General features: G+C 47.2%; 1 protein-coding gene across 2 annotated transcripts in view; it reads left to right on the top strand.

Annotated features, from left to right (window-relative positions):
- Nucleotides 1-7,586, top strand: part of LOC148034237 (regulator of telomere elongation helicase 1 homolog) — a 169,398-nt gene extending 161,812 nt beyond the window's left edge. For both annotated transcript variants that reach the window (XM_087679207.1, XM_087679208.1), the window contains exons 25-26: nt 6,436-6,569; nt 6,692-7,586. In XM_087679207.1, coding sequence (XP_087535333.1) covers nt 6,436-6,560 — 125 coding nt within the window. In that variant the 3' untranslated portion in view covers nt 6,561-6,569; nt 6,692-7,586. The remainder of the gene's footprint in view (nt 1-6,435; nt 6,570-6,691) is intronic.
- Nucleotides 7,587-8,480: the final 894 nt, after the last annotated feature.

The following is an 8,480-nucleotide window of genomic DNA, read 5'->3' on the forward strand; positions in this document are numbered from 1 at the left end:
TCCTATGCGCAAGTGGCCTCTGATCCTATGGATTCGCAAGAAATTGACTGGGAGCACTTGCTGGACTTCTCCAATACTCTGCTTGGTGATTATGTCCAGCATAATACCAAATCTTTTTCTGTTGCGGAAACGGATGATGTGCTGGAAGCCACGGTGGATCCCAAATCAGTCTTGCGATCCTTCTCGGTGTTCTATGACCGTGCAGTTATACTTTTCTTCACTGGCAGGATCCCAGTGCTTTCGCACATTCGCCAGTGGTTGCACCATCTATTGCAAGGGGAGTCTGTTGAGGAGATCTTCCTTGGACCTCGCGGGTTTTATGAGATCCTGCTGAAATCAGAAACGCATCGAGCTGAGCTCCTGTCCAAGTTGCCGCTATTTTTTGATCGCCGCTTGGTCCATGTGGTGCCATGGCCGACTTCCAGCGTCTGCTTCAACACGAATGCCCGGTGTGGGTGGAGGTGGAAAACTGTCCGGCGGTCTATTGGCCCATGTTGAAGGATGCGATGGCAGTGGTGGGAACAGTGCTGGTTCCCCCAAGCCTCAAGGCGATGAACCGCAACCGTTTATGTATACTTTGGGACACGGCCAGGAAAAGGCCCGCGTGGCTTCACCTCAATTGCTCGGGCATGCATCCTTTGTATTTTCGCTTAAAATGGGGCAACTTTGCGGGCCACTGCTTTTCATGTGGTAAACTGGGGCATTTCATGGCCGAATGCCCTGAAAAGCAAACGTCTTTGAAGGATGCGTAGGTTGTGCTGCCCAAGGACGCCCCCGGAAGCCTTTCAGTCTCCTCAGGTCATGGATAAAGGCAAACAACAGGTCCTGAGTGTGGATTCCCGTCGCACTGACTGGATTGAGGCACGTCCTAAAAAAGGTAAAAAGTTGGATGCAGGCCTGGCGGATCCTAGGCCTTCCGCTTCCCAGGATTCCGTGCGCACGTATACGCGTCGGAAAGAAATGGCCACTCCACAGCAGGCTGCGCGTCCTACGGCCCCGTCGGGCCCCCGCAATCAGTCTCCAAGGAGAGCCTATACCGACGGCCCCAGAGGCCCACCTGCCAAGCTGGCGTTCGATGCCGAAGGAAATGTTATTACACCTTGGGATCGGCGTTATCCCCGCCCCTCTCCCAAGGCAGTGGATTTCCCTTCTACCTCCAAAGCAGGTCGCCAGAATTCTTTTGCAGTATTGGCTGATTTTCTGGATGAGGGTGTCCTGGATGCTCTTGCGGAAAAGGTGAAATCGAGGCAGCAGGCGCCTCGTTCCTGACTTCCTTCCTTGAGGATACATGAAGATAGCCACGTGGAATGTGCGAGGCATTTGCTCTCGCCATAAGCAACATGCCATGTGGACTGTCTTGCACGAGAACCAATGGGATGTATTGTGTGCAATTGAGCACAAAAGTCACGGTGAAGCAGGGAAAGTGATAGATTGTCATGGATTCCGTCTCTTTTATGCAGGGACCCATGCTACGCACTATTCGGGCGTGCTGATGATTGTCCATGAGAAATATCAGCCTGTCCTTGTTAAAAATGATGTGCAGGGCCGTTTTCTGGTGATCGAAGTCTTATTTGAAGGAGAGATTTTATGGCTGTTGGGCCTCTATGCTCTGAATGATCCCGCATCCCGATGGGATCTTTGGTCCACTTTGCAGGGCTCCATGTCACTCGGCCGAAGGGGGTTCTTGATGGGAGATTTCAATATGTGTGTTGACTCTTCTCAGTCCACTTCAGGGCATTCGGTAATGGATACGCCGGGAAGCCAGGTGTGGAGTTCCTTTGCTTTGCACGTGCTCAAGCAAGATCTTTGGTCGTGGCTTCACCCTTCTTTTCCAGGGTTTACTTTTCATTCCGCACAATATGCAACTACCTGGTCGCGACTGGACAGAATGTATATCATGCAGAGCGATGATTTTCTTCTTGAGATGTTGGAAATGAAGGTCTTGCGGCAATATGCGTTGTCGGACCATTTTCCCCTCCAGCTTGAGATGCGGGCACACTCTATTCCCCTCTTGTGCAATTCCTGGAGAGGCTCCCTTTACGTTTCAACTCCTCTTATTTGAAGCATTCAATTTTCCAGGGCTATATGCAGCAGCTGATTGAGAGGTTCTTATTGGACTTCGCCTCTGAGGGCTTGCCTTCATTTGCACGGCTGCTCTCTAATGTGCAGCGAGTTGCTCGCCAGTATGGGATCCATCATGCCTCGCTTTGCCGCCGTCGTCGACATGCAGCAGAAGACTTACTGGCTTTGGTCCGTTCCTTGCTCCTGGATTCCCCTGATGATGATTTTCTGTTGTCTCTGGAGAGGCGGTTGGCCCATCTTATTCAAGTGTTTCAGTTGAAGTCTTATCAACAGGCTAAGCTGCACAACTTGACGGACACAATGCAAGATAGCGCCTGCCAGTCTCATAAGTTCTTTCGCGCCTTGCATGCTTCTCCGGCCCGCGAAAATATGACCAGACTCCAGGATTCGGAAGGTCGCATGGTCACGGATCCGCAGACCATTGTCACTATGTGCAGAAACTATTTTATGGAACTTCTTGGTTCCTCTTCCTCGCCCTCTAGCCAGGTTACGCATGCCCGCTCGGTCTTCTATCATCTGGTCCGCCAGCAGGTTCCAGTTGATATGCAAGCCGCTTTGGAGACGGATATTTGCGAGGACGAGGTTATGGACGTTTTGTTGCGCCTATCGAATGATAAAAGTCCTGGCTGGGATGGTCTCACTAATGAATTCTTTCAGACCTCGGCCACGCAGTTGGTGAAGCCATTGGTGGCCATGTTTCAGCAAGTATGGGAAACGGGGGTCATGCCCTCCTCATGGAAAGAAGGCCTTATCAAGCTAATTCCAAAGGTCCCTTCGCCGTCAAAGTTGCAACACTGGAGACCAATCTCTTTGATGGGCTCCATGTATAAAATCTACTCCAAAGTGCTGGCGAATCGGCTTCACAAGCACCTTCCAGCTATTGTGCATCCTCTCCAATATGGTTTCATTAAGGGCCGCAACATTCTGCATAATATCTTAAATGTGCAAATGGCTATTGACTATGCGCGGCACTCCGGTCAGGAAGTGGTATTGATCCAATTGGACCTGGAAAAGGCGTTTGATTATGTGGACTGGTCTTTCATTGCAGACCTCATGTTGGCTATGGGCTTTGGTACCCGCATGTCTCGATTGATCTACACCATTAGTGCTGAGGCTTCTTCCAGAGTTATGCTTAATGGTGGAGTTACAGAGCCATTTGCCCTTGCACGTTCGGTCAGACAGGGTTGTCCTTTGAGCCCTCTCTTCTTCGCCCTGGCCACTCACCCGGTCCTTTCCATGTTATCCTCCATGGCAGCATCTGCTCAGCTGGCCGGCCTGTCTCTTCCGTTGGGTCAGCATTTCGTTAGCCAATCTTTGGCTGATGACACCTTTATGATTTTGCAGGCGGACAGGGACAACATTCGCAGGGCATTAGATGTTTGGACACTCTTTGGTCAGGCCTCTGGGCCTCGCATCAATGCCCTTAAGTCAGCCATTCTCAGTTGTACGAAGCCTGATCTACAGTCCTTAGGCTGGCAAGGCCAGGTGGTTTCCCGTGGCTCCATTGTCAGGCAACTTGGATACCCGTTGGGGGTGGATGTACGGCCAAAAGACCTACTGGAGTGGATTTCACACAAACTGGCCGCGAAGTTTATGTATTGGAAGTCGCAAGCGTGGCCATTCCATGTCCGTCTCAAAGTGGCCCAGACAATCATGCTTCCAATGCTAACATATTTCCTGCCTTTGTTGCCATGGACGCCTACTACTTTGAAGGCCCTCACTCATCCCATCCGTTTCATGCTGTGGAAGAAGGACTCACTGCAGGCTGGCATTTCTTGGATTTCTTGGTCACACGCATGTACCCCTAAGCGCATGGATGGAGGAGCTATTTTGGATGCACACACTCATATGTTAGCTCTCCGTTGGTTCCTTTTCCGTGCCATGTGTGTGGACCATCACCCATGGACCATCATAGCCCGTTATTTTCTTGAGGACAGCGGGCTCCGCCATGGCAACACACGGCTTCGGGCCTCCTGGTGGCATGTCCTTAATACCGACTCTCGTATTTCTTGTCCCTCTTCTTCTTTGTTACTGCACTTGGTCGGCTCTTGGAAAGCGGTACTCCAAAAGGCCCGTTGGCACCCAGTAGGGGACCGCTTGCAAACTAACTCCTTTCAGCTGGAATTGTTGGCAGTATCGCGACTCCTTTCATGGGAACATAAACATCAACTCAGACCAAGATTTAATCGCATGGCCCGTTTAGGTGTGACGTCGGTTGCGGATGCCACACTTACCACTCGCAATGTCCTCCTATCATTTCGGACTGCTCGGCGACTCTTCAAGATCCCGCGTGGATACCGTGCTTTATGGGAGCAGCTTTCGTCGGAGCTTCAGGGTCGGCAACCCTTTCCGGCCTTGACTGTGGATCGCCCTTGGCAGGACTGGGACCTTGCAGGCCGCCTGAGTCTAGAAAAGGCCTCTACCAATCAGGTGTATCATCTTCTTGTTCAAGATCACCAATGGCTGGGAGAGAAAGCTAATACTGTTTGGGGACTGCGGAAATCGCTGTCATGGTGGCAGAAAACGCTGATGGAGGGCTGGCTAAATAAGACACCTTTCAAATGCAAGGTTTTTCTTTGGCGGGTGATGATTGGTGGACTTCCTCTGGCCTCGGCCCTTGCCAAGCGTCGCATCTCGAATGGCAATTGTTTCTTCTGTACCACACCGCCGGAATCGGCCCGACATCGTTTTCTCTCTTGCCCGCTCGCCAAGAATATCTGGTCGCTCTTGTCGCACATTTGGCGCGCGGTGGTGGGGCCCTCGCTAACTCCTTTCGACTGGGTTTTTGTGCGCCCGAAGTATCCCGCACCGCCACAGTTGCATGAGAAGATCTTATTTCACTTTTTCAGATATTGGGGATGCTGGCACATTTGGACCACACGCAATGCTTTTCTCTTTGATTCGGCCTCTAATGTACCCCGACATATTGCCAGGCTTAAAGGGCTCTTGCATTGGCAGCTAGATATCATCCGACTTGCTCCCTCGGGAGGACTTGCATCCGTGGCATATGGCAATTGCCTTTGGGTCGTTGCCATGATTGGTGTATCCTTTTCAGTGCATTACTAAAAAAAAAAAAAAAAAGTTGTAGGTTTGGGGGATAGTGGACAAAAGGGGCCTGTTTATTTTGTACTAAATTGTATGAATGCATACGATGCAGTACTGTACGGATCAGTCTGTAGTATGTACGTAGACAACCCTGCTTTGTTTCTTTAGCACGATTCTGAGATCTAGGACCTTATGTCTTCCATGGGGTTGTACAAAGTCTTAAATGTTCCAAGGAGAGATTCTATTCAATGGCACCTTTTGTGACAATTGCTCAATCTTACAAAATCACAAGATCTTTGGCAAATAGCTGCAACCATATTTCCTAAGTTGATTCATTTGTGTCAGTATCGAGTTTTAAATGTTCACCATAATTTGCATAGCACCATTAGTATGGAGCTGGGCATTGATCATGCACAGGCATTTGAGTGGAAGTGGTCTGGGCTAACTGAACAAAGAGACAGCTTATGATTATGTCATATGGTTGTGGTTACCAGAACTGATGGCTGCTTGGGATTTTGGACCTACTGCCATACATATTCTGTCAAGTGGTGTTGCATGCATTGTACTTCATAGAGAAAATGTCAAAAGAAATTCTCTTATTACCATTACCTGTGTAAGACCTGTATGTTGTATGATATGTTGTCTCAAAAATAGAATTTCAAAACCTTCCAATGCTTAGTAGGTCAGCCAGGAGATTGGTCTTCAATTTCATATACAAGGTCAGAAACAGACTATATAAGATTCTCGGGCTTTTCGATGGCATGCCGTTGCTAATAAGTGCTTGATCACAGCATAATACACCCAAGAAAAGCTTATCTGAACTCGAAATAATACTATTTTGATGGCATTTTCCGTTGATGCTGTAAAATGAAAAGCGTTATTCTCATACTGCTCCGTACCATGGGATGACATGGTATTTAGGTTGGCTTTACACTCGTCCGGGCAGGTGAGGCATGCAGGGTCATTTGCATGATGTGTCGCACGCACAAGCAACTCAGAACTTGTCTCTGCAGCAGGAATCTTCATCCGCCCGACCATGCGGCCCAACTCCTAACTTTCCAAGGAGCCAACCACAGCTCATTGTTTTCCAAAGTCACTTTTTAATACATTGTCGTTGTCCGGAAGGAGCCCCTCCCTTTTTTCTAGGACCACTGTCACCCATCCAGAGGCGCCTGTAATGTCCTTGCCTGGGACTAAATGAAAAGCATGTTATCAAATTCCTGAGTGTGAGGGGTGGTGCTTTTTCAGTCAGTTACACTGTCTGGTCTAAACATGGAGGAAAATACTGAGTAATGCGGATGCTTGCAGGTCGACAATTGCCCGGCGATAGTTCTCAGAAAAGCCCTGAGCTTCATGGGTTTCCCTCAAGAAGTCGGAAGAAGCTTGCAGTCCCTGGTCCCAGCCAGCCTAGAACCGGTGAATTCCAAGATTGAGAGTCTCAGGTATGGGTGTGGAATTTCCCAGATGTTTTGACATCGGAATTGTGCTGAATTTACTTTTCTTCCTCTAAGCTGAAGCCTTTTCTTAGTTTGCTCGCTGATGTCGCCCTGTCATGTCTTTCAAGGGTCAAAAACCGTTTTGAACTTATCTCTAGCAACTGGTTGTGGGAGATGTATGTATATGCCATACTCAAAGGTGGAAGTGCTCGATGTAGCCATTCCCTGGTCTGGAAAATGAAACAGGGGAGGAGGCAAAATGATGTGATACGATTTGTCATGCTAATCAACCTCAGGAGCGTCAAGAGTGGTCCAGGTTCCAAGTCATCTGGTGCAAGAACTGTGCAGATGGTTTGCATCAACTTGGTTGCCATGAAGCCACCGTAACAGGGAAGTCAAGGAGTTCCTCACATTTAGTGATACAGACCAGCATAATCATGCACCAATATTTTCCTCATGGCATCCAGGGAATATCACAGCATAAAATTGGCTTGCAGCCGGGCAAAGTAACAAGGCAAGACGGAGACACCCAGGCTCATCATGCAGACAAAAGGTTTTTGGAGAAAGAAAGGCACTCTGGATGATGGGCGCACCTGCTTAGACATCAGGCACCGTTGTGATAGCGCTACTTGCACTAGCTGTTTACTGCCGTTGGGGCATTCACCCATGGCCTCTGTCATTGCATATATGTATGTTGCAAGTGTGGGGGAAACTGACCGTGATTCAAGCAATGTGAAGGAAGTTGCCATTTTCAGGCTGCAGAAGACAGCATTGCTCAGACGTAAATGTCGAGCTAGAGTGTGTAAAAGCAGTTGATGTATCCTGTAAAAACTAGTGCTGAGTGTGGCAAATTGCTCTCGTATGTGTATATCTATGCGTTTCATCCTTCTGCGCATAAAGCTAAGCATGGCGGTGAATGTTCCCCCTCTTAAACCATTGAAGAATGTCACAATTAGGATTGTTTATCCTCTTCCACAGTAGAATGATATGTTAGACCATTTGGGACAATCAAATTATTTTACGTTTATGGATGAATACCACTTAACTCGAAGGACGCTCCAAAGATAGCATTTAGAACCCTAAACCTTGTATCATAAAGCACAACTATTTCCTTTTGACTCTAGGATGTGATTGATTAAGATTACATGAAGCGCCACTTAACTTCATAGAAGGGATATTAGAATTACTAAATGCACAACCAATATCATTTATAATCCTTCCAACTAAAAATTCTTTTTAGCAAATAGAAATACCCATTTAAGAAAGGCAGAGTGAAGTTAGGAGGATACTTCAACGACATCCAAATCTATTACTAGCAATTGAGAAACAAACAATTACCTGTTCTTTTCTCAAATGAGATACCAACATACCTTGGGACACCAATCAAAATGCCCATGTGAAGATGTTCACCAAAAGAAATGGAGATCATCAATTATGAAATTGGAGGCATGCTAGCCAGGAGTCATAACATTTAAAAGCCTAAGCCCTTGCAATACAACCACATTTCATCAAATATGAAAATGGACAATACATATCTTGCATTGATTATAGACCATTGAATAAGGTCACAATTAGGATTGTTTATCCTCTTCCACAATTGAATGATCCATGGGATAGTCCAATTGTTTTACATCTATAGATTTGGCATCAAGCTATTGGCAAACACCACTTAACTCAAATACTCCAAAGGTAGCATTTAGAACCCTAATTGGATTCTTCTAATTTAGGTTATGCCATTTGGATTAAATAATCTCCTTGGCACATTTTAGTGAATGGAGAACAATTTATTTCAAAACCTCATAGAAAAAAGAGTTGATAATCTACTTGGATGGCACATTTAAGCGAATTGGGGGACAATTTATTTCAAAAGCTCATAGATAGAAGGGTATTTGTGATCTACTTGGATAACATACTTAC

Source organism: Lygodium microphyllum, chromosome 6 (genome assembly GCF_053477565.2).
Source record: "Lygodium microphyllum isolate KBCC chromosome 6, Lygodium_microphyllum_v1.1.10, whole genome shotgun sequence".
Taxonomy (NCBI): Eukaryota; Viridiplantae; Streptophyta; class Polypodiopsida; order Schizaeales; family Lygodiaceae; genus Lygodium; species Lygodium microphyllum.